At 42.1% G+C, this 26,570-nt stretch overlaps 1 protein-coding gene across 1 annotated transcript; it reads left to right on the top strand.

Moving 5' to 3' along the window:
• Window positions 1–1,982: 1,982 nt before the first annotated feature.
• cuedc1b (CUE domain containing 1b) lies at window positions 1,983–26,098 on the top strand. Its single transcript, XM_038303009.1, has 11 exons — window positions 1,983–2,190; window positions 5,014–5,539; window positions 12,761–12,885; window positions 15,877–15,997; window positions 16,384–16,606; window positions 20,660–20,716; window positions 20,816–20,881; window positions 20,956–21,043; window positions 23,320–23,378; window positions 24,240–24,309; window positions 25,507–26,098. The coding sequence occupies exons 2-10, from the start codon at window positions 5,225–5,227 to the stop codon at window positions 24,305–24,307; spliced, it is 1,122 nt and encodes a 373-aa protein (XP_038158937.1). The 5' UTR covers window positions 1,983–2,190; window positions 5,014–5,224; the 3' UTR covers window positions 24,308–24,309; window positions 25,507–26,098.
• Window positions 26,099–26,570: the final 472 nt, after the last annotated feature.

Genomic DNA, 26,570 nt, shown 5'->3' with positions numbered 1-26,570 from the left:
CGGGAGCAGGAACAAATCAAATCAAATGTAATGATAGAAACCTTAGTCAGTTAAATAACCTGCTGCTGTCATTCTGCACATCTCTGATGTTGCTGCTATTTTCAAATATCCATTACTGTAAAAATGTCCATAGCTGCATATTGGTTATTAATACTCCAGGTGCACAGTTTTAGATTGTTAAAACACTTTACAGAATTTTATTTTATATATTTTACCTCTTCCCTATTATGTTATTCTTAGACATTTTTCTAAGGTCCTCATTTGTGTGACCATTTTCAATAATCTTTCTGCTGCTTTAAATCTGCCCATTGTGGGACAATAAAGGGATTTTCCATTCTATTCTATAAAAGGGTTAGAAATATATAAGTAAATCTAAACAATGTATCTACAAAATGTATCTGCAAAATCTCTAATATTCAACAACAAAAAATACTTAGTTAAGCATATTGTGCAAAACAACAATAAAACTAAACTATCAGATTTATAGTTCCCACTCTGCAGATATATTAGAATCTATCCTTAAATTACAGCCAAACCCATTTACAGTCACAGATAAAAACCTTTAGATAAACCAAACATTACCGCCACATATCTGACTCAATAACCATTAAAACAACTAGTAACAAGTAACATTTCCTCTCATCACGGAGCAAATCCCGATGATGAGACATTTGTTCTTTCAATCCCCCCCCCCCCCAGCTCCAAGGTGTCCTGGTTTTCCCAAATGAAAATATGGTCACCCTACTTAAATCAAAATGTTCTTTAGTCATATTAAGACCATTTAGAATATCGGAAAGTTAATTTATCTCAGTAACTTATGAATACTCTTTTTCATTATGAATTCCTGCTTGCAGTTAAACACTTTCTCAATAGTTTAGAGATTAGCTGCTTGAAATGCTTATTTTTCATGATTTTCTTTGTTTGATGTTAAAGACTCTTTCTCGAACATGTTTTGTGACTTGAAAAAAACATCTTTCTGATCAAATGCATCAAACTCCTTGGGTTTATTTGTTTTGATCAAGAAGAACTCTGCAGTGCAGGTTGGAGGGTCATCTGTTCTGCTGAGAGAGAACATTAGTGCCCATCATATCTCCTCTTTCTGGAAAGGAGATATGAGGAATAAATAAATCAATTAAACCTCATACAAGATAGAAATCTGAGTCAGAATTTTAGTTACTAATTTATACAGACTTTAATGGAGTTGGACACATTTTACTATTGCATTAAACTGGGAAGAAAAGTGTATAAACAGTTTTAGATAGCCGATGTTTATAAGACCATGAAAATTGGTCAATTGTTCAGATTGCAGTTCTTGATTAAATGTTTAAAACCAACTTTTCATCTTAAAACATTCAGTGTACAACGTGAACATTATTGATCTGAACTTATCACTTAATGGATACCCTGAAGATAAGGCAGCAAAGACTGGAAGTAAGTTTCCAGTTTTTGTGAAACTAAAAAAACAAATTGAGTGAGAGATGAAAATGGGTCAAAAGAAATTAAAGCTGGATAAAAGGATGAAAGAATTTGGGTACACCAGGCTAAACGGAAGCACTAAATACTGTGTTTGATCAGCACACAGGATTTTATATATGATACTATTGCAAGTTAGTGAGCGAAGAACAATTGTTTTGTTTTCAGACGGATTTACAATAGGAAAATATATATTATTAAAAAATGTAGAGTAAGTTAAAGCTTTCAGGGAACAGTTTAATATATTTGAGAAAGAGCATCATATGAGTCCAACTCAAACCCCACACCACTAGGTGGCAGTAGTGTGCTAACTTGTGGTCAAACCAGACTGGTTGCCATGGGTAACGCCTCTTATTTCTCTGGGTTATAAACATGGAGGTGGCGTGTTTAAAGCAAGCAAAAGGACAAAAGTACGCGATTGGTTTAGATATTCAACTCATGAAAATGTGTTGTTTATTAGACAGTTATGAACCGGAAGGAAACTCGGACCAGTTTGCTTGTGCGCATGCGTCAACCGGAAGTTGAATCCACGGACCTTAAAGGCTTTCAGGCTGTGGGGCTTTAGTAGAGCCCTGTTTACTCTGTAACCATAACGTCAATAACACAACCCCCCCCAGTCTGCCTCTGCATTCCTCAGCGGGAGGGACCGTTTGATCGGATAAAAGTTCAAACTTCCGGCCAGGAAGCGGCTGCAGACCCGACTTTGTATAATAATCAGTAAGTAACCCGAACAGTTAGCATGGCCGTTAGCATTGTGAGGTGAGAGCATATTTAGGTTATATTTGTTTCTTTAAAAGATAGAAACTGACTCTATAACAGCTGAGGTCTGCATCCTGCTTTAGCATTCAGAGCTGCGCCCTGCTGTCAGATGGAGCTAATATGTGTTTGTTTGGATGTTTCACGCTTTGCCTGGACAGCTTTCCAGGCTTTTATTAATGATGACAGCTAGGTACCTTTAGCCAGTTAGCATCAACCCAGTCAAACAGAGAGGTAGTCCAAGCTTCAAAGAACACCACTGAAAGCAACTGTGCAGCGAACAGCTGTTTGCACATTAGAGATAAAAATATCAAGGGATTTTTGTTATATTTAGCATTTTTTTATGCCATAATAACAAAGAAAGTCCCACTGTGATGTCTTCGAAAGAAAAATAACCAATTACAAATCTGGGATTTCACGGTTCATGCTTTACAAACAGCTGATACTTTTTATTTTGATGCACATAATGCAGTTTTTTATTGATTATAGCTCTAACCCAAGGCTGTAACTTGGCTGATGGACCTACAGCTACTCCACCCGAACGCTTTCAATAGTGTTTATATTTACCAAAAAAGAGAAACCTATTTTTATTGAATGCTTTCATATTGTTGAGAACACAAGAGAACCACAGTACACTGATATGTATAGTTATAGACAGATGCCTGCTTTTAATGCGTTCAGAACTATTGATGTATAAAAAGACGAAAAACAGCCGATATTGATGATGCAGCTTAAAGGAAAGCCATGCATGGCTGGATGGATGGATGGAGTCGAAGTTGTGTCCATACTACATCAATATATCCTGCATCCCTATTATGGACACAACTTCACTTCCTTCCATCCATCCATGCATGGCTTCCCTTTAAGCTGCATCAGTGATTATCCTCCTTCACAAGCAGCAAAATCTAATAGGCTCTATGCACAGCTCCACTACTTCCTGAAATTAAGGCAGCTCCTTTGTTTCCTGTCTTTCATGATTGGATGCACTGATTAATCCAGGTGTGTATAACCTAAGTAACTGGCCAGACACACCTGGATTAATCAGTTCGTCCAGTAATGAAAGACAGGAAACAAAGGAGCTGCCTTAAATTCAGGAAGTAGTGGAGCTGTGCATAGAGCCCATTTAGGAATTCGTCCCATATGTCATCGACAGCCAAAGTCTATAATTTGAACCTTATATTTGTACACAGATTTTTATTATTTGTGCTTTAATTCCTGCAGGTTTCTTATACTTTTATTTTAATTCTTTAATTCTGACTCTCTCTGGGTTTCTTGCACTGCTATTTCTGAGTCTCGTTGAACTACAAAAGACAAAAAGATATGTTGAATTTTATTATAGCATTGCGTATTTTTTCTTGTAAACTTGGAGATATGTTTTATTGCATGTTGCATATCCCAGTAAATCTATTTCACCTTTAAATCTGCAGCTCTCCCTAATTGTGTCTCTGCTCTGCTTAAAAACAGATTTATGAGCCTGCCTACTAATATAATGATGCCTGAGAATATCATTTTCCAGATCTCTAGAAGCTCTGCAGTCTGATTCTCTGTTCAATCAGAAAACAACAGATCTGTGTTCATTTTAATCTGTAACTCTGAGTAATGATCCTCTGAGAAGCCCAGCTTTTTTAACTTATATAAATGTACAATCTGCTGCCATTTTTAGCTGAAAAAGCTCCGTATGTGTAACAAACGGACTTTTCCGTTGCATCTCTAATTTTTATTTTTTTTAACCAACCAGTCTCCTAACTTTTACTGAAACATCTATCGAAGTAGCTGCCTGTGTCTCTCCCCCTCCACATAGCTACTCTGTACGCAGGGAAATGCGAAGCCAAATAATATTATATGCCAAAGTATTGATAGCCAACATTTATACTTAAGTTCTTTGTTACTTGACGCCTCTGATCTATCTGACTACAAGTCACAGATTTATGCCTCTATGTTTCATCTAAGAGACTCAAAAAACTAAAGATTTCTAAACTTAAAATCAAGATTTTAATAAAATAATCTTCAAACAATGCAACTAGAATCATCTCAGAATCATAATTACTTTATTAATCCCTTTCGGGAAATTATTTTCTTGCAGTGCAACCGTTTACAGCAGAGAGAAAAATATGATTTTAAGTTCAATAGAACAAAATAAAATATAAGACAGTATAAAATATGTAAAATTGAACCCTTCCCATATAAACAGTGTAAAATAAGAAGAATATAATAGTATATGACCACATTGCATACATCGACAGTACTTTCAAATTGTTGTGTTTTTTTCCCCAGTTTTTATTGTCATTCTGCTCTCACAAGTACAGAGTAACGAAATTCACTCTCTGCATTTAACCCCTCCCCTTGGGGAGCAGTGGGCTGCCATTGTGTGGCTATTGGAGAGCAGTGTGGGGTTAAGGGTCTTTGCTGAGGGACCTAGAGTGGCAGCCTGTCTTGAACTCAGAACCTCTGAATTCAAAGCTTTATGCCCTAACCACTAGGCCCCCACTCCCCCAATCATTTTTTAATGCTGCTCAGCACAAAATTACAATTATTGCACAGGACTGTTATTGCGTATAGTGAAGTAAGAAAGACCTGCAGGGAGACAGATGTTTGGTTTGTGAGGTAATAAGCACTGATCTGGCCTCCCTTTCGCAGGGTCTGATATGAACATGGAAGCTGCCTCACTTCTAATCCAATCACTGCTTAAATGTTGCTTTGTGTAAATGATGTTTCCATGAAGTGAAACTGGACCGTTCCCAATAAACATCAGCAGCACATTCAATCTGTCTGTTCTCGTTTTAGGTGATGACTCTGGTATCATGTTCCATGAAATCTACACCTCAAGTTTTCCTCGAAGCTAAGAGATCGTCCAGGTTTGGTTCCGAGTGAAATCTTCGAAGGAATGTTTGAAAATCCTGCCAGACTGAAGGTAATCAGTGGTTTGGTTTTTGAGTGAAAGGTGGATCCATTTCATCAGTGGCTTGGCAGCTCCTGAGCCGGCCGATCTGAAAGGATGACCAGCCTGTTCAGGCGCAGCGGCGGCAGCAATAAAGGCTCTGAGAGCAGCGGAGGTAGAGATGGAGGTGGTGGAACTGGAGGCCAGCTCAACAACAGCAGGCCCAACCGGCCAGTCAGGCGTCTGGAGTTCAATCAGGCCATGGAGGACTTCAAGATAATGTTTCCCTCCATGGACTATGAGGTGATTGAGTGCGTTTTACGATCCAACAAAGGAGCCGTGGACGCCACCATCGACCAGCTGCTGCAGATGAGCATTGAAGGACATAACTCGGATGATAGCTCGGACTCTGACGACAGCATCCCAGTGGAGGTCAGTGAAAAGGTTTTCATTGCCTTCTTTTCTCCTCTTTTCCACCACAGCTCACCTCAGGCTCTGAGAGGAACGGTTCTGGGTCGACTTTCTGGCTTATCTAGATGCACTTTGATGCAGTTATGACAAAGTTACATGTGAAATGATACTTCCTCAAACAGAAAGTCAAATTTTAGTTGGAAAAAAAACAACTAAAAACAACCCACTAAAGGTAAAACGTTTATTAGACCCTCCAAACATCTAAAGAACTACTGCTTAAGGCTGATTTATACTCAGAAACCAGGTTGCAGTGAATGCAAATGTGACTCCGCCCCTTCCGCAAAGACTCTGCTGCAGCTCTCCAAAATTGTAGGGGACGGCAGACAGTGCCGTTCACAGGAGGGCTCTGATTGGTCAAATCTACATCCGCTCTATCAGCTCATCAGCTAGTTCCTGATTGTCCCTCTGACATTGTGGCGTGGAATAACATAGCGCACCACGCTTCAGTATTTGACATATAAATATAATTGGACACATAAAATATTGGCAATGAGCTCATTGCGACACTACTGCGGGAGGATAACCAGCCCTTAGAATCAGTTAACAGGACGAGTCAATGATAATAGCCCCATTTCCACTACCCTCTGAAAACTGATCCGTGCCGAGCTTAGTTCCTGACGCCCGTTTACACATCACGTTAGCACGGTTCCTAGCCTTTCTAGTGGTGATCTACAGTACTACTGCTCTCTATACGTAAACAAGCAAATCAACAGGGCGGCGCCCAAAACATTAAGGAAGTTTGCAGAGATTCAGGCGAAGAAGGCAGCCTTTGGTGAATTTAATCGACAGAGTTGGCTTTTGGGAAGTCAATACAACAAACGCTAGTCTAATCAGTGCTAACAGACGCAGGAAACAACGACGTTAAGGTTCATCACACTGCTAAGCAGAATCATCACTGGTGGCACTGTAGAGAAGCTAGTATTTTTATGAATTTCATGATTAGGGAGGCTGACTGTAAGGCAATGACGCGGTCTGCTGATGCGCTCTTTGTTATCTGAGAACCGCGCCAGAACTCAACTGCGCCGAGCCCTGCTAATGAACTAGTACCATCTAAGTGTGGTTCGGTAGAGTCTGGCACGGTTCGCTTCAGTTCTGCGTACCATTTACACTCAACAGTTGTCTCAGTTGCTGTGTTTGGACCAATTTCAGCACGGTTTCAAAAGGGTAGTGTAATTGGGGCTAATGCGTCATTTTATTTCTCCAAATTTGCAAATAAAACTGTTTCGCTGATCAACCACAGATTTTCCCCAAAGAACAGCTGCAGTGATGCACGTCAGATCATTGCCACCAGTATTTTATTGGACGTTCAGAGTAAAAAAAAGGCCAAAACCTGGACCAAAGGTTACCCTAAGGAACACGTCACAGGTGTAGGACGGCGTTGGCCTGTGACGGACATGGTTTATCAGCAATACAAAGCTTTGTTTTGCCTTTATGATCTCTGTTTGTTGCCTTTTCTCTGGTTGAAATACACTATATTGCCAAAAGTATTTGCTCACCCATCCAAATTATTGGAATCAGGTGTTCCAATCACTTCCATGGCCACAGGTGTATAAATTCAAGCACCTAGGCATGCAGACTGTTTTTACAAACATTTGTGAAAGAATGGGTCGCTCTCAGGAGCTCAGTGAATTCCAGCGTGGAACTGTGATAGGATGCCACCTGTGCAACAAATCCAGTCGTGAAATTTCCTCGCTCCTAAATATTCCACAGTCAACTGTCAGCTGTATTATAAGAAAATGGAAGTGTTTGGGAACGACAGCAACTCAGCCACGAAGTGGTAGGCCACGTAAACTGACGGAGCGGGGTCAGCGGATGCTGACGCGCATAGTGCGAAGAGGTCGCCAACTTTCTGCAGAGTCAATCACTACAGACCTCCAAACTTCATGTGGCCTTCAGATTAGCTCAAGAACAGTGCGCAGAGAGCTTCATGGAATGGGTTTCCATGGTCGAGCAGCTGCATCCAAGCCATACATCACCAAGTGCAATGCAAAGCGTCGGATGCGGTGGTGTAAAGCACGCCGCCACTGGACTCTAGAGCAGTGGAGACGCGTTCTCTGGAGTGACGAATCGCGCTTCTCCATCTGGCAATCTGATGGACGGGTCTGGGTTTGGCGGTTGCCAGGAGAACGGTACTTGTCTGACTGCATTGTGCCAAGTGTAAAGTTTGGTGGAGGGGGGATTATGGTGTGAGGTTGTTTTTCAGGAGCTGGGCTTGGCCCCTTAGTTCCAGTGAAAGGAACTCTGAATGCTTCAGCATACCAAGACATTTTGGACAATTCCATGCTCCCAACTTTGTGGGAACAGTTTGGAGCTGGCCCCTTCCTCTTCCAACATGACTGTGCACCAGTGCACAAAGCAAGGTCCATAAAGACATGGATGACAGAGTCTGGTGTGGATGAACTTGACTGGCCTGCACAGAGTCCTGACCTCAACCCGATAGAACACCTTTGGGATGAATTAGAGCGGAGACTGAGAGCCAGGCCTTCTCGTCCAACATCAGTGTGCGACCTCACAAATGCGCTTCTGGAAGAATGGTCAAAAATTCCCATAAACACACTCCTAAACCTTGTGGACAGCCTTCCCAGAAGAGTTGAAGCTGTTCTAGCTGCAAAGGGTGGACCGACGTCATATTGAACCCTATGGATTAGGAACGGGATGTCACTTAAGCTCATATGTGAGTCAAGGCAGGTGAGCAAATACTTTTGGCAATATAGTGTAAGTAGAGCTAGAAAAGCACTCGGAGAGCACAGACTGCCACTAAGCTGCAAATTTTGCCCCAGATTGTGACTTACTGCAATAGCTATAACTGGCACATGATCTGGAGTATTGCAACATTTAATTGAGATGTTCTTTGTTATGAGGCACACCTTAGACTTAGAATCAACTTTTTTTATGCCTTGGGATTACTCCTTCAGGGAAATTCTGGTTCCAGTAGCTTACATAGAGTACAAAGAGTTAAATCAAAATGTAATTGAAAATAAAAATATGACGGACAATGTAGGTCTTCCCACACCCGAGTTTTTGCCTCAGCAACCAGCCGAGCCACCTGCTGCTTTGACTGCCGGTACACATCAGCTGCTTCTGGAGTCCCACAGGTCAATAAAGCCAGATAGGACTCCTTCTGCAGCTTGACAGCTTCTCTAACCGTTAGTGTCCACCAGCGTGTTCAAGGGTTGCCGCCGACATGCACCGACAACCTTGCAGCGACAGCTCCAACTAGCCGCCTCAACAATAGAGGCACGGAACATTGTCCACTCAGACTCGATGTCCTCCACCTCCCTCGGAACGTTCAAAGCTCTGCCGGAGATGGGAGTTCAAGCTCCTTCTCACAGGGGACTCTGCCAGATGTCCCCAGCAGACCCTCAGAATACGTTTGGGTGTACCAGGTCTGACTGGCGTCCTCCCCCACCATTGGAGCCAACTCACCACCAGGTAGTGGTTGGTGGAGAGCTCCGCCCCTCTCTTTACCCGAGTGTCCAAGACATGCAGCCGCAGGTTAGATAAAACAAAAACAAAGTCCATCATTGAACTACGGCCTAGGGTGTCTTGGTGCCAAGAGCACATATGGACGCCCTTATGCTTGAACATGGTGTTCGTTATGGACAATACATGACGAGCACAGAAGTCCAACAACAGAACACCGCTCGAGTTCAGGTCAGGTGGGCCATTCCTTCCAACCACGCCTCCCCAGGTCTCAGTGTCATTGCCCACGTGAGCGTTGAAGTCCCCAAGAAGAACAAGGGAGTCCCCAGGAGCAGCACTCTCCAGTACCCCCCCTAAAACTCCAAAAAGGGTGGGTAATCTGAACTGCTGTTTGGCGCATAAGCACAAACGGTCAGAACCAGTCCCCACACACGTATGCGGAGGGAGGCAACCCTCTCGTTCACCGGGGTGAACCCCTACGTACAGGCACCAAGATGATGGGCAACAAGTATGCCCACTCCTGCTCTGCGCCTCTCACCAGGGGCAACTCCAGAGTGGAAGAATGTCCAGCCCCTCTCAAAGAGACTGGTTCCAGAGCCATGCGTCGAGGTAAGTCCAACTATCTCTAGTCAAAACCTTTCAACCTCGCGCACTACCTCAGGCTCCCTCCCCACCAGAGAGGTGACATTCCATGTCCCAAGAACCAGCTTCTTCAGCCCAGGATCAGAATGGCAAGAGGATCAGTGCCTCCAAATCCGAGACCATGGTCTTGAGCCGGAAAAGGGTAGAGTGCCTTCTCCGGGTTTGGGAGGATGTACTGCCCCTAGTGGAGGAGTTGAAGTATCTTGGGGCCTTATTCACAACTGAGGGGAAGATGGAGTGAGAGAACGATATGTGGATTTGTACAGCGTCTGCTGTGAAGCGTGCGCTGTACCGGTCTGTTGTGGTGAAGAGAGAGCTGAGCCAAAAAGCAAGGCTCTCGATTTACTGGTCGATCTACGTTCCTACCCTCATCTATGGTCATGAGCTTTGGGTCATGACTGAAGGAACGAGATCCTGGATACAAGCGGCTGAAATTAGTTTTCTCCGTTGTGTGTCTGGGGTGAGGAGCTCAGTCATCCGGGGAGGACTCAGAGTACAGCCGCTGCTCCTCCACATCGAGAGGAGCCAGTTGGCTCGGGCATCTGATTAGGATGCCTCCTGGGCGTCTCCCTGGTGAGGTGTTCCAGGCACGTCCCACAGGAAGGAGGCTCAGGGGGAGACCCAGGACACGATGGAGGGACTATGTTTCTCTGCTGGCCTGGGAGTGCCTTGGGATTCCCCCGGAGGAGCTGGCCCAAGTGGCTAGGGAGAGGGATGTCTGGGCCTCCCTACTGAAGCTGCTACTAGGGTGGCCAGATGTCCGGCTTTAGGGCGGACAGTCCGGATTTTCATTGCACTGTCCGGCGTCCGGCGCTGCACCCAGCCGGACGTGTATTTGTCCTCCTTTACCCCCAGATTCCACATACTCCGTCAGCGCTCCGCCCCGCCCACGTACGGAGTACTTGTCTGTCATGTAAATCAATGAGAGCTGTTCCACATCCTCCGCTCGTCACCGCCCACGTACGTCTTCTCCGTCCTTCACCGTCAAAATACGGAGCTGAGCTATTTTTTGCTCCCCTCCGGTCCGTCCAGATCAAGACCCGCTATTGCAATCGCACCAAACAGAAAAAAGAATGTAGAGAAGACCCGGTTTGTCAAATTAAATTATAGTAAAAACAGATCGGTATCTAGAAATTAGAGCATAGTTTGTATATATTCCCAAAAACTAAGAGCAATTAATTAAATAATTGGATGCAGACTATTGGTGCTTCAACAGACCAGGAAGAAGTTGTGAGATTCTAGAGTGAATCTCACAACTTTAAAAGAAAATTCTTATTGCAGGAATGGATGAGATGATGAGTTTGGAAGCAGAGAATAAACAGAGAACTATGTATGATCCTAGTTATCCCTGTTACAAAAATCCACAACAGAAAGAAAATATTTGGGCAGAAACTGAACATCTGCTGGATGATGATGGGGATTTTTTTAATATGTCAGATTAAATTAAGCGTTCACATGTTTTATACAGGAATGAGGAACTCTAATTTAATGCTCTTTTAATGCTATTAGAAATAATTTTAATGCCATCAACAAGTATCATGTACACAAGTTATTAGTTTACATGAAATAAGGAGCTGTAAGCACAGTTCCATGACTCAAGTTTATATATATATATATATGGATAGATAGAGAACATGGTGAAATCATCTTTACTCTCGACAGGCTGCAGCCATGTCATGAATTCCTCTTTTCCAGCCACTTTTTGCAGTTTGCATCGTCCTATTCTCTAGCTCTTTCTTGAGCTTCTTTTCCAAACAACTGCTTTATGATCAATTGCAGCAGTTCTGCGCAAATTAATCGTGTTAAAAAATGGTCACTTTTTAAACACCACAATGTATTAAATAAATACAAATGCTGGGAACCAATTCTTTTTTACATTTCTTTAATATTTTGTTCTATTCAGCTACACAAGCATCCTCTTTAAACTACTAAGAATTGTGCTATAAATGTGACTTTACCCGATTCTTATGTACACCTTAGTAATTTATTGATATGCCGCACAATGTCCTCCTTTTTGTGCTATAGAAATGGCCACCCTAGCTGCTACCCCCGCGACCCGACCCCCGGAAGATGGATGGATGGATGTATATAGTATCAAAAAAGCATTAAAAAAAGAAAAAAGTTGTAATGTCCTGGAATATTTTTCCCTTAGATATAAATATCTGCACAGTGGAGAGCTAATGGAAGACTACACAGTAGTTGACTTGGACTATTGCACTTGCACTGCAGAGATGTACTGACCTTATAAATTAGTAAAAAAGTCACACAGGCTACAAGTAATGTTTTGCATAAGATGTCAAAGGAGGGGGGTGCTGACCCTTGTCCATCTTCCTATCACTTCCTCCTTCACCTCTGGTGGGGAAAAAATGAAGAAAATGTCTATAATATATCCATTCTCTAAGTTTTTACCTGATACCACTAACAAACCGACAATGTTTCTTTTCTTGTGTTTGTGTCTTCAGTAAAATTCCTCCAGATTTTTGAGTCAGACGCTGAGGCTGTCAATAGTCTTTGCTGCCTCCCTCTGGTTTTGTAGGAAACTGCTTGTTTCCTTCAAATATCCCCATCTCACAACGTTAACGAATCCATTAAAACATTCCTGTATCCAGGTTATGATCTGTATCATCATCAACATTTAATGGACTGTTTCTTGGCATGAGGGACATTTTGGATACAAATTTGATTAAAATCCATCCATAACTTTTGAAGTGATGCTGTACAAAGACACAAACTCTCCTAAAAACAGAACCTCCTTGGGGGAGGTAATAAACACCAAGACTAAAGGGCCGTGGCCCAGTCAAAAGTCTTCCCAGGGCCATTTTGAATGACTGCTACTGTATCGGTTCTCCTCAAACAAACAAACACATACCTGAAGGAATTGAAGGAACCAGACATTTGCTTGCCGCTCCGTTGTTTGCTTTTATTGCGGAAATCTTTACCTGCAAAAAGTTCCGTTTAGTTTGTCTGTGTTGACATAAATCTGTCTTTTTCATCTGATGAGAAAGTGTTTCCGATTTTAGGCCAACTGAAACAGATCTCAGAAAATAAAGAAATGTCTATAAATTGTTCGATTTACTAAAGAAGAGGAGTAATAAGTAGAGATGTCTCTGTTGCTAGATCCTGGAGCGAACTCAGGAACCCGACAGCTCAGATGAAGAACCTCCTCCAGTTTACTCTCCCCCCAAAGGCAACATTTACTCTGACTGGAAATACCCAGAGGCCCAGACAGTATCTCCTTCAAGGTGAGAAACCAAGAAAAAACGCAGTTTGCTTTGAAATTTATAGTTTCTGTTTAAAGTGGGAAAGAGTGAATGGTTTGTTTTTGGTTTGGTCCAAATCTTTTTTCATTGTTTTATTCTCTGTTTGTGAAAGCCAAAGATGATTAAAAGGAGAAACCTAAAAACCTGTCTGACTATAACGCTGATAGAGGATCTTAAGGAAAGCTGTTAGTCCTCATCTCTTTTCCAAAATGGAGATGTGTTTTTTTAGACTCATCAGACAACGAAAGGACCAAACTGATGTTTGTCTTTTGGATTTTAACAACACTTTATTTACACAATTCAAACAATAGAATCAATTATTGTTGTAAAACAAGGCAGTTAAAAATCACTGTTAAGGTAAAACAAGTGTAAGCTAAAATCATTAAATGAGGAACTTGTTAAGCTCGTCCAGCCTTATTCTGGCTTTACGTTGCACCTCCACAGATCCACGGCATCAAGGTGAGGTCCCTCCTGCAGTCTAAGTAAATGGCCATCTTTGCTTCACTAATTCTTGCAAACTCCTCCTATTAAAAGAGCGTTTGTAAAACCCGTCCCATAAAGACTAAAAAAACTAATTAAAAGGCTAAAAATTGTCTTTAGTGCTGTGTTTCGTTTACTTTTGGTATTGACTTTTAAAGGAAGGTAATGTTTGCAAATAAACGTTGTAATTGGGATCTTTTTTATCCCAACTAGGATTCTTCACGGCGGCTCAGATGCACCTTTATTGTGGTTCACTGAAACTGACAGAACAAAGAAAACTAGAATTAAAAAACATTTTTGCTAAAGAGGCATTACAGAGTTTTCTAATGATACTGCCACCTGTGGCCAAAACATGGAACTGCAGCTCTCTTCTGCTTGTTCTCGTAGCTTGTTTTTGTTTGTTTACCTTTTTACCTCTACATGAGCTGCTTATGGCGTCTAAGTTTTGCTGGATGCTTGTCGCTTCCGACTATCCACAAAAATCCATCTTGAATATGACACTTTTGCTTGATTGGTCAGACCCATTCAACATGGGGGAACTTTACGTCATATCCAACGAATAGCGTGGGAACCTCACATCCAAAATAGGCCACAGGCTTATAGATGCATCAACGCTGCACTACTACAGTCTGATCATCAAACCAGGTTTTAATCATGGTTAAAACTAGTGTTGCGCCGATGCCATTTTTTGGCCCCGATACCTAGCTGTGCAGTATCGGCCGATACCGATACCATAATAATGTAAAATAATTGCCATCATGGCTTTGTCAAGCTGCTGCCTACCTTTGTGAAGCAGGAAAAAATCTAATACAAAGTGAATCCAGTAGAACTTTTTATTGCCTACCAGGAGTGGGTGACAATAGTTGAAGAAACTTTTGGCTCTCAAAATGGTATCGGTGCCCTATTGGTTGGTACTTGCCGATACCGATGCCACCATTTTAGGGCAGCATCGGGGCCCCGTCCGATACTGGTATCAGTATCAGTGCAACACTAGTTAAAATCAATGGTCAAAAGAAACAGCTATTCTTAAGACTTTTTAATAAAAACTTAGATAATATCTTTAACTAAAATAAAATCTGAAAATGTAAAACATTTATTTGTAAAGCTAATTTAAACAAACTGGATTTTAAGAGAGAGTCTGCTTAGTTTTCATTGGTGTCTTTAATATGACATCTAGTTTTAAGGCTGTCATTTTTAGGTAGAGCTGTCAGGTCATTTGTGTTGCTGCAACGCCCTCTTATCTGGAATTTTATTAGTATTGTTTATTTATAGTCTTGCCACAGGTATGTAAGTCATAGTTGACAAAAGAAAACTAAAACCATGACATAAACTAGGACAACGCATAACAAATGTCAGTTAAAATTAGTCAAATTCAGTTAAAAACTGAGCAAATAAATGAGGAAGATGATTGGCTGCTTTAAAAAGCCAGCATAAACGTTCAGGTTTTTAGCTGCTTTTTAAAAGTGTCCACAAAGACAAAGGTACAACTGCATCAAAAGACCCGAACCCCTCAGGTTTGAGGAACCTTGAGTAGATTTTGACCTGAAGACCTCAGGCTACGTGCTGCGGTGTAGAGCTGGATCAGACCAGCAGTTAGGCGCCTAAAAGTAAGGACTAGGATTTAATCCTGGAAGCAATAGGCAAATGAAGGGAACCCCAAACTGCACCTAAACACTAACCCTGAGTACTAACCCCTTGGTTTGCGTGTTCCTGCGGAGGGTCCGCCACATTAAGTGCTGTCCCAAACCACGGAGTGGGTAGGACCAGTGGACCATTCAGCCCTTAAATAGCCAGTCTGCATCAGTTCAGGCCGCCCTGTGGAGATTTATTTCACATATTTTTTTTTTCTAAATCAGAAAGATGGCCAACCGCCCTGTTAAGGTCAAAGGTCATCTTACTTATAGCAAGGACTTAAACAGAAATTTGGTCTCCTCTCCACCTCCAGGAACCTGACTGCATCCAGCCAGATGTATCCTGTCTCATTTTTTTTATTTTTTATTTATTTATCCTTTATTTAACCAGGTAATACCCATTGAGATTAAAAATCTCTTTTGCAAGGGAGACCTGGCCAAGATAGGCATCAAAATTACATCACATCATTACATACGTACAAAGACACACACATAAAAGCCAAATATGCACTTACAATAAAATTTCAATTAAAACATTGCCATGTGAGGGAGTCTAACTCAAAACATCTAATTCTCATGAAATGGTGGAAGTGGGACAAATCCATCAGACATCTGCTGAGATTTTTATTTTTTATTATCTGTGGGGTGGATGATAATAAACCTGCAGGTCAGGGTTCCTGTATTCTGGCTCATTTCTTGGGGAGGAGAGAGTCTGTCAAGTTATTCAGGAACAGTTTAATGAAGTTTCCACACCTCATCCACTCTAACAGAAAGTGACCTTATCTTCTCACCTCACCTGCTGTCACACAATGATGGCTAACCTGGTGAGGTAAGCTAATGCTCTCTTCTTCTGCTGTCCTAGATCAGAATCCCAGGGGCCTCCAGGGGCCCCGCCGGTTCGGGTTTACAGGAACTGGAACCCTCCTCTGCTTGGAAATCTTCCAGACGACTTCTTGAGGATTTTGCCGCAGCAAAGTCTAATGGTATTTATGAGGTTCATGTTTTTTTTTGCTACGATTTACGTAGCATGCAGTCAGCCATAGTTACCTAAGAAAGTTTTTGTTATCGACACTTATTCAGGCGGTGACATGATTTATCAGAAGAAAATAAATGTTCTAAAGTTGAACCTTATTCTGGTTGTAGATGCTGTTTGAATTTTAGGAGTTTAGAACCTTCCTCTGATCTGATCCTTTTCGTCTCTCACCTGCATTTCCTTTGACTGTCCTTAGAAAAAAGGCTGCTGTTGTTGAATGTCTTCCTTCACTCCGTCTCTCCTTACGACAGGAAGCCAGACCACCAGATTCTGTTTCTATGGTTACTGATTGGTGTTAGTGAGTGGTAAATAAACTTGCCTGTCTGCATCTCTCAGAGCGGTCCATCCCATCCGTCCTCAGCGAGTCGGCGGACGGCTCCGTCTGGGTCTCCGTTTGGAGCGGCAGTGACGGCTGGAGGTCCTGATTTGACATCGGGGCTACAAGAGAATAGCCTGAAGCAGTATTTGGAGGACGAGCGCATCGCCCTGTTTCTGCAGAACGAGGAGTTTTTGAAAGAGCTGAAGCGTAACCATGACTTCCTGATCGCCTTGGAGAGAGGTAATGCATCGTGTCTTTAAAAATAGAGAAAAAGTTCCTCAAATGCTTCCCCTTTATGTTTCTCTTTGGTATGTTTCAATCCTTAAGCAATCCATTAAACTAGAAAAGAAAAATATACAAACAAGTTGCAAGGGCTAAACTCGGTCAGAGGGGTTTATATTTACCCAATAACCAGAAAGAAGTGATCAGAAACACAGATTCAACAAACAGCTTTTTCTTTAGGGTGGGTTGACCTTCTCTCTGCATCAGTCCTTTTACCAAACAAAAAGATGCTTTCAAATCGTCAAAACCTGGAATGTTAGAAACTAAATTCTTCTCTAATGTTCATGTTTAATTGTTTTTTAAAGAAAAAAAATTGTACACCCTTTTTTTTTCTCTCTTTAAGGTACACATGAGAATTTGGCTTTTGTTTATTTTGTGGCTGTGGATGTAGCATTAGCCACATTAGCTGTTAGCCATAGTTTTTTTAATTGGTCCCTGATGCAATAAGATAAACGCTATAAAAGCAGAAACACTGACTGACCGCCTGCAGGTGACTCCTTCATTGTTGGTTAGAGACGCGAGGAGTGATAGCAAGACATGCTAAATTTAGCAGCCTTCTAGGAATGATGTAGACCAAGGAGGACTAAAATAACCGATTGTGGTGGAGAGAATGCTCTGATAGACTTTTCTGGTTTCAATAAAGAGCTCACACCAAAAAAGAACCAGCAAGAATTCCAGGTTTTCCCTCAGAAAACGTAAATGCAGATGGTTCAACAGGGAAAAGTCAAATTACTCCTGTCATTCTGCCATGGACTATTTTGAAAAAGTGGCTTGTAAAGTCCCCACACAGTTTCTTTCATTTCAAAAGTACTTTATTTATGCTGAAGGGAGATATTAGAAACTCTTATTAGGATAGGAGGTTGTTCAGGACTCTGGACTTGCTTCTGGTTCTGGTCTAACCCGTTTGCTTTGCTCTGCCCACATTTAACGGTGCAGTTGTACAGTTTTCCTTTTTGTTGTTGTTGTTTTTTTTTAATCACTGTCTATGAGAACAGTATCTTGTAAACTATTAATTAACAATTTGGTCACCTGAATTTGTTTAGTTGGTCAGACATGCTAACAGGCCAGTCAGACATCAGACATGCTAACAGGCCAGTCAGACATGCTAACAGCCAATCGACATCACACATGCTAACAGGCCGGTCAGACATCAGAAATGCTAACAGGCCGGTCAGACATGCTAACAGGCGGTCAACATCAGACATGCTAACAGGCCGGTCAGACATGCTAACAGCGGTCGACATCAGAAATGCTAACAGGCCGGTAAGACATGCTAACAGGCGGTCGACATCAGACATGCTAACAGCGGTCAACATCAGACATGCTAACAGGCCGGTCAGACATGCTAACAGGCTGGTCAGACATGCTAACAGGCCGGTCAGACATGCTAACAGCGGTCAACATCAGACATGCTAACAGGCCGGTCAGACATGCTAACAGCGGTCGACATCAGACATGCTAACAGGCCGGTCAGACATGCTAACAGCGGTCGACATCAGAAATGCTAACAGGCCGGTAAGACATGCTAACAGGCGGTCGACATCAGACATGCTAACAGCGGTCGACATCAGAAATGCTAACAGGCCGGTAAGACATGCTAACAGGCCGGTCAGACATGCTAACAGGCGGTCGACATCAGAAATGCTAACAGGCCGGTAAGACATGCTAACAGGCGGTCGACATCAGACATGCTAACAGGCTGGTCAGACATGCTAACAGGCGGTCGACATCAGAAATGCTAACAGGCCGGTAAGACATGCTAACAGGCGGTCGACATCAGACATGCTAACAGGCTGGTCAGACATGCTAACAGGCGGTCGACATCAGAAATGCTAACAGGCCGGTAAGACATGCTAACAGGCGGTCGACATCAGACATGCTAACAGGCAGTCGACATCAGAAATGCTAACAGGCTGGTCAGACATGCTAACAGGCGGTCGACATCAGAAATGCTAACAGGCCGATCAGACATGCTAACAGGCGGTCGACATCAGAAATGCTAACAGGCTGGTCAGAAATGCTAACAGGCGGTCGACATCAGAAATGCTAACAGGCCGATCAGACATGCTAACAGGCGGTCGACTTCAGACATGCTAACAGGCTGGTCAGACATGCTAACAGGCGGTCGACATCAGAAATGCTAACAGGCTGGTCAGACATGCTAACAGGCGGTCGACATCAGAAATGCTAACAGGCCGATCAGACATGCTAACAGGCGGTCGACATCAGACATGCTAACAGGCCGATCAGAAATGCTAACAGGCGGTCGACATCAGAAATGCTAACAGGCCGATCAGAAATGCTAACAGGCGGTCGACATCAGAAATGCTAACAGGCCGATCAGACATGCTAACAGGCGGTCGACATCAGAAATGCTAACAGGCCGATCAGACATGCTAACAGGCCGATCAGATTAGCAGATCAGTAGTTGAACTAGTATTGTAAAGGAAGAATGGAGCTAACTGGAGCAGTAGCTAGATGACCCAGACCGACTGTGATGATGGGTGTACCTGAGACGGGCCCTCAGCCTGTCATCATGTGTCATTTTCCTGACGGTGTAAATGAACAAGTCAGAATTCTGCCTAAAGTTCAAACATTAATAAATACTCATGGTTTCATTTAAACACAGGAGTATTTTGAACTTTTTTTGTGAGCAGATTGAAAACCATGATGCCATCCAACATGTTGCATATATGAACACATGTTCTTTCTCTGCATTGTTTGATAAATCTTTCTATACCTGTAGCCTCTTTCCTACTCTCCTGTTGATCAGCAGTTAGCCTGAAGATGCTTTAACATTCCTAGCCACAAACAGGAAGAAAACAGTGCTGTTTTGTTCCTGAAAGTAGCCAATCACAGGCAGTTTACCTTCTTGGGTTGGTTCATTCCTCAAAAGCCCCATTTACCTTATAAAACTGCACTGAGACCAGATTGAGCATGCTAACCAAGATAACTGTTGAGTGTAAGTGATATGCACAACTGAACTGAACCGGACCGTGCTAAACTGGTACTACCAAAAAAAAAAAAGAAAAAACAAGGCTTTGCTTTGGTTCACTCTATAAAGCCTTGAACCCAACCCTATTTCTGACATTTTGAATTGAAAAAGCTTCCTGGATGGGAAGTGAAATGTCTTTGCACTTGGAAACAGTGTCCAGTGGATTGTTTTTAATTTTTAATTTATTTTTTTTTACCTTTTTTGGAATTACTATGACCTGGATGACTGACAATCTGTATCAGCATAAATTAGTACCGGTACTAGTTCATCAGCAGGGCTCGGCGCGGTTCAGTTCTGGCTCGGTTCTCAGATAACAAAGAGCGCATCAGCAGACCGCGTCATCTCTTCACAATCAGCTTCCATAGTCATGAAAGTTCAGACATTCATAAAAATCCTAGCTTCCCTACCGTGCCACACGATTTCCAGTGATGATTCTGCTTAGCAGTCTGATGAACCTCAACGTCTGTCGTTGTTTCCTGCGTCTCTAAGCCTTGATGAGACTATCGTTTGTCGTATCCATTTCCCGAAAGGTCAAGTAAATTCACCAAAGGCTGCTGTTGGTTTGCTTGTTTACCCCTAGAGCGCAGTGGTACCATAGATTGCCACTAGGAGGCGAGAAACCGTGCTAGCGTGGTGTGTAAACGGTCGTAAGGAACTCAGCTTGGCACGGTTAACTGATCCAAGCTCGGCACGGATGGGTTTTCAGAGGGTAGTGTAAATGGGGCTAAAGTAAAAAAAAACATTGACCTGAGTGCAAAGAGAAACTGCTCCACAAACAGGAGAGAATCTACAGATGCAGCCAGAAGCACGGCGGCGCAGCAGTTATCCTGGGGGCCTGATGGCTTGGAATCTGCAGAGATAAACGTTCAGATGTCAACATGCATCTTTAAATCTAACTGCTCCAGAGATTATCTATACCCCGAGTGACCTTTCAGCTGAGTTCTGACCTCCTAGTGAATCTAAGTGTGTTTTATTTTTCACTGCTTTGTCCTCATACGTCTCTGTTCTTGTTTCAGATCGGTTGAAGCATGAATTGAAGTCCAGCCATCTGTCAGGCGTGGGGACCTCCTCAGGTAGATGTAACAGGTGGTTCCGCCCACCAGTGAAACCTATCCAACATGTCTGACATGCGTAATAATACCGATGGGTTTGGGTTCTTTGTCTGTGTTCAGGCGGCTCCGTGGAGGCCCCCTCAGATGACGCTCTGTTTAGAGACAAGCTGCAACACATGGGGAAATGTAAGGATGAGCTAATCTAACCTTCTGCTTCACCCTGCTGCTGTTATAACAGCTTTTATCTTTTATCACCTCAGCAACAAGGAAGAAGCTGTTTGAAATCGCCAGAACATTTTCTGAAAAGACCAAGAGGAGGAAGTCCAAAAGAAAGGCTCTCGTCCATTTATATCCTTTATGAGAGCAGTGGCTGCTTCCAACCTTTAGAAACCTGAAATAGATCGATGGCGTTTAAACAGACGCATGAATGAGTCTCTGCTGGGCTGAGTGAGCAGAGCTGGGAAGGCAGAGGTTAGTGGGGGACAAAGACCTTTTATTTCATGCTACACTTTACTGGATCTTCTTTAGAACTAGGTGTGTAAATCAGACCCATCATGGCAATTTGATTCAGTATCGATTTCCTGACCCAACGATTCGATTATTTTCGATACTCAAGAATACACCACGATAGGATTTGATTAATTGGGTAATTTTTTTTTTTTTTTTTTACACCTTACAGGCTAGACAATGTTTCAAATTTGAAATAAATCAATGAAAGCTGTAATATCGTTATGCATTTTTTTTTTGAGAAACTACAGCAAATAACACGAGTAGAAAAGTTGTACTCCAACTATTCCTATTAAAACCTCATTCCCTGAAAAATAATAATACCCCTGCGTTATAGATTCTGAAAGACCTTGCATTAAAAAATCCTGCACAAAATCAGTGCAATGAGTGCAATGCAATACCTCGGCTCCAGACGTCCCCGCCCCCTCCACAGACGCTCCGCTGCTCCTCTACCAGATTGTAGCTGACCGCAGACAGTGCAGCAGAGAGGAGGCCGGCTTGTTTTGTTTTTGCGGAAAACAACTGGTGAAGTTTGACCCGCTAGAAGAGCGAGGCGTGCGAGAACGCGGGGACCCTTTTTCCACCTGGATCTCCGCTCTTTTTGGCCCTCATGTCCCTCCGTCGTCCGACTAAACTCACCCCCACTTCCTCACCGCCTCGGCTGTATCTAGACCCACAGTGTGTAGCACAGACTGTGTCAAATGTCTGCATCAAGCTCACTGCAACACACTGCTGCAGGACTATAACCAGGAAGCGAGGTAGGAGGGCAAAATAGGTTTAGCGCCACCGCAGCACGGGAGGGAGAATTACACCCAGGAGCAAATGGATAAAAATAGACCGGAGGGGGAAAAAACATGAAGCGATTCTCTTGCGGACGTGTCGATGCATCGAATCCTCGGCTGTTGGATCGATGCATCGATACAAAACGATTATTATTTACACCCCTATTTAGAACCAGTTTATTTTGAATTTGACATCATGGTTCTCTGAGGCTCCAGTTTAGCTTCCCAGCATAGATCTGCTTCTGAAGCAAGATGTTTAGGATTAGACCCCCACTGATGTGTTCTCCATTCATAAACCCCCACAGCTTCAGGTTTCTGTCCTTAAAGGAAAAGTCCGGTTTTAAATGGATCATTAATTATACCTAAAACTAATACATTCGCAGTGATTTAAAGAATTTGGCGTTAATCGGTAAAAAAATTAAAAACAATAATTTTCATTGCGATCACCCAGTCTGGGAGTGGCTTTTTTTCCGCAAATATAGTGATGAATTTAGCAATAATTAGTAGAAAAATGAAACGGTAATTTTCATCACCATCACCGAGAGCAGCCATTTTTGCCCAAATATAGTAACCCCTCCCTCCTGCCATCTTCCAGCAGTGACGTCACGGTGCGGTAAGCCTAGCGCCATTCTCCCCGCTTTACAAGCAAAATCAATGGGAACTACTAGACACATCTGCAATCAACAACAATTATTGAAGATTTCCAGAGGACTTCACCATTGAAATTCACCAGAGCTATAGTGAAACTGACAATGCCCATGTGCATGGCAGCTGGATGCTGGAATACATACATAGTGTTCTTTGACAAACATGGATGCCTCCAGTAAAGCACATTCATAGGAAAATTACTCTTGATTAAAAACACTGATCATTTATTGAACAGGATGGAATAATTTCATATTGGAAGTACTTTCAGAAGTTTGAATTCTGAATATGAGCGGACTTTAAGAGCAGGATGAGGTCTGAGCAGCTCTTTAATCAGGAACCATCACTTCCTGCTTTGTGGTCTTGATGTGTGACAGAAAACCACATTAAGTCATTAAAGAAGCTCCGTTCCTTCACGGTTCTTCAGTTATGGTCTAGAGAGCTTTTATTCTGAGTCAGGATGCGGTGCTCAGCGTGAAACGGACTGAGGCTGTGGCCGGGTCAGTCTATGGTTCAGTCTACGCCCTCATTGAGTCTGTGGTCAAACCCATTATTAATGCCTCCAGTATTCCTGCTGGTATATGATGGTTTTCTTTCTAACACGGCTAAATGGGGCTATTTGTGATATTGTTGCAAACAGACGGACCTTTCATTTGTTTGGTTTGGTTTTTTAACTAAGCTTGTGTTCAGATTGGGGACGGCTAACTCTACAGCGAACCTCCTGGAAGACGTGGAGGGAAACCCGAGCGGTAAGCATCATCTATGAGGTTACCTCAGGTTTAATCTGGTATCTTATAAAATGATTTCAGGAGACGTGGAATTAATAATCCTTAGCATTGGTAACTTCTCATTGAACACTATGGAGGCTAAACCTCCCCTGAAAATGTTGCAAAACAATTGGTCTAATATTAATAAATAATAAACTAATTTATTTACTTCGTAGATGCAGGCATTAAACTGGATTAAATGCTTAAAAGCTCTAGATTTCTGGAGTATGTTTATTAGTTAGCGGCTGAGCCGCTATTGGCTGCCTGTCAGACTCCAGCAGCTTATTGTTTTTTTTTTTTTTGTTCTGTTATATTTTCTACTTTCAGGGAATGTAGATGTTAAAAATAACCAAGTAAAACTTTAATCTGTATCTCTGCTCTGTCATTTAGGTTCTCATTATTGTAAGACACATTTCTCTTGTGTCACACATGTTGAGATCCTGATAACAATTACAACCAAAATTCTTTCTGTATTTTACACATTAACAACAATCTAAAAAGATCCTTTCCCATCTATCTGGGTACAGTGTGTAGAATTTAGAGGAAAGAGATAAATATTTCCGATCCGGTTGTAATAGAAGTAAATAGAAATATTTCAGCGCTGTGAAAACTTTCTGGATGGAGTCGTCTGAAGACTTCTCTGGTCTTTCCATACATGTGGGAACAACTTATCCCCTGGGCCGTTTTAACTTTAAGGTTTTCATGTCAATATGTAAGAGAGGCAGGTTTCGTTTTTACAGTTTTTATGTCTGTCAGGAATGAGATCAATAATTATTTATGAGATTAACTGAAACAGTTTTTTATAAGATTCCCTAAAATGATCCCTTTGGTTTTTGTGTCCAGAGGAAGATGGTCAGCCAAGAAGAGCCATCCTTCAGAAAGACTCGGAACAACTCAGCGAGCCCATCTGATGGTAACACTAGACGGGTTGGATGGGGAACGTTTGGGAACCGAGTCACAAACATGTTGTTCTTTAACTGCTCTGATGACCTGAATAAATTGTTGCCTCATGTTTGTCATGCCTTTTGTTAGAAGGTCTTTATTTTGCTTAGAAAAACCTGAACAAAATATAAATATCCTGAAATGAGCGTATTTGCTCTTTAATTTGAGCAAATCAAAACGGTGATCTGCAATGGAATTAGGATTCTTTTTTCCTTAAAAAGGATTATTGGATAATATAGAATGACATATGATACTGGAGTTGTTTACCTATTTGAAAGGAAAAGTCCGGTCAGCATGGAATAAACAATGGATCATTATCTATACCTGAAACTAATACGTTCGCGGTGATTTAATAAATTTAGCGTTAATCAGTAAAAAAAATGAAATTTTCGTCGTGATCACTGAGTCTGGGATAGTAGCCCCTCCCTCCTGCCATCTTCCAGCAGTGACGTCACGGTGCGGTAAGCCTAGCGCCATTCTCCCCGCTTTACAAGCAAAATCAATGGGAACTACTAGACACATCTGCAACCAACAACAATTATTGAAGATTTCCAGAGGACTTCACCATTGAAATTCACCAGAGCTATAGTGAAACTGACAATGCCCACGTGCATGGCAGCTGGATGCTGGAATACATTGGGTAAAAGTGGAAAATTAAAATTAGTTAATTCAGCTTTCTAATTCATGATCGGATGATAATTCATGATTTGCCATCGAACTTCTGGCCAAAGAAAAAACCCGTAATATGTAGCCAACATTTGGAAGAAGAATGTTTTCAAGATGACTTGGATAATAGCGCGTTGTGACAAACACCAGATACAGCACTGGGACTTGATCAACAGCCGATACCGCACCGTGACGTCACAAACCAGTAGGTGGCAGTAGTGTTCTTTGACAAACATGGATGCCTCCAGTAAAGCACATTCACATGAAAATAACTCTGAATTAAAAACACTGATCATTTATTGAAAAGTTTGCAATCATTTCATATGTAAAGTACTTTCAGAAGTTTGAATTCTGACTATGAGCGGACTTCTCCTTTAAATGTAAAACAAGGAAAGATGCCCTATTTGATTTTTTGCAGGCTTCTAACCCCGGCAGACATCTTGGAAATAAGTCTCCGTTCCTTTTAAACATTCCGGTAAAATCTGCTGCTCTCTTCCTGTAGTTCTGTCTGAGAAGACGAAGCGGAGACGGATCTGGAGGCCAGCGGCGGTGGATATCTTCAACTTCCTGATGCTCGTTTCTTGTTGTGGTTCTGGTGATGCTGGGTAGAAACTCTTGGGCCTTCTTTGACCTTCTGGGATTCTACTTTGGACCCAGGATCCCAACTCTCTGCTGAATTCAGGACTTGGCTGTTAGTTCAAATGTTTCTGATAATTTCAGACCTTCTGAAAGTTGGACTTTGAACAGCTCCTCATGTAGCTCTTCTCCAGTATTAGCTTTAGTATTTCAAAACAGCCGGCAGTGTCCACGAAACTGAAATGCCTGGAAAGAAAGTTTTGTGCGCAGTGGTGTGTCAGAGCCACAGATTTCACCACAAGGCTGTTTTCAAATGTCAACAAATATTTGTCGGTAGTTTTTTATGTACCAGTATGCTGTGACAACCAGAACACTTTGTTTTATATCTAATAGACTCTTAACCTCACAGTTTGTGAAATCAGTGCAAAGATGAACCAGATGATCTTACACTTTTATTTACCGCGTCGGTCTGTCTCTAAAAAATAAAACTTGTAAATTAATCTAATCAAATTAATCCACCAACTGCCTCGTTTTCTTCTGGTTTCCTTTCTGATTCCAAGTTAAATGTTGATAAAGTTTTATTCAGGCTAAATATCTGCTCTGTTAAGCAGCAGGAAGGCTGAGGTGCAGCTCTGCGGTGGTGGAAACGGATCATTTTCATGAGGGGGGGCATGCAGGAACCGATGTGACCTGAGGGGGGGTTAATAAACCGAACAGTGTGGAACAGCTGCGCTAGTCGTACTAAACCAAAAGAAAAAGCAACGAAATTCGTACTTTCTAGATGAATGACTGAAGATGGACTTTATATACTGCTAATAAATGAATGCATGCTGGTCATTAATAAGCTGTCTAATCATTTATGGTTCTGTAGAATTTAAACTCAGAGGTGGGAAGTACCTAATTACATTAACTTGAGTAACTTAAAAAAAAAAGAAAAGGTCATTTTTAAGAGTACTTCAAATTACCTTTTTACTTCATATTCCTGTGAGT

The sequence above is a fragment of the Cyprinodon tularosa genome, unplaced genomic scaffold (genome assembly GCF_016077235.1).
Source record: "Cyprinodon tularosa strain WSP-4 unplaced genomic scaffold, ASM1607723v1 ctg500, whole genome shotgun sequence".
NCBI lineage: Eukaryota > Metazoa > Chordata > Actinopteri > Cyprinodontiformes > Cyprinodontidae > Cyprinodon > Cyprinodon tularosa.
Note: the sequence above shows the minus strand (reverse complement) of the source record. Positions and strands in the feature narration are given on the sequence as shown.

What these genes read in the sequence shown, in the direction of transcription:
- cuedc1b (XM_038303009.1), top strand. Translation starts at nt 5,225, where the DNA reads ATGACCAGCCTGTTCAGGCGCAGCGGCGGCAGCAATAAAGGCTCTGAG. An exon ending in ACGACAGCATCCCAGTGGAG is followed by an intron (nt 5,540 to 12,760) that starts GTCAGTGAAAAG and finishes CTCTGTTGCTAG; the next exon opens with ATCCTGGAGCGAACTCAGGA. An exon ending in GCTGCAACACATGGGGAAAT is followed by an intron (nt 20,882 to 20,955) that starts GTAAGGATGAGC and finishes TTATCACCTCAG; the next exon opens with CAACAAGGAAGAAGCTGTTT.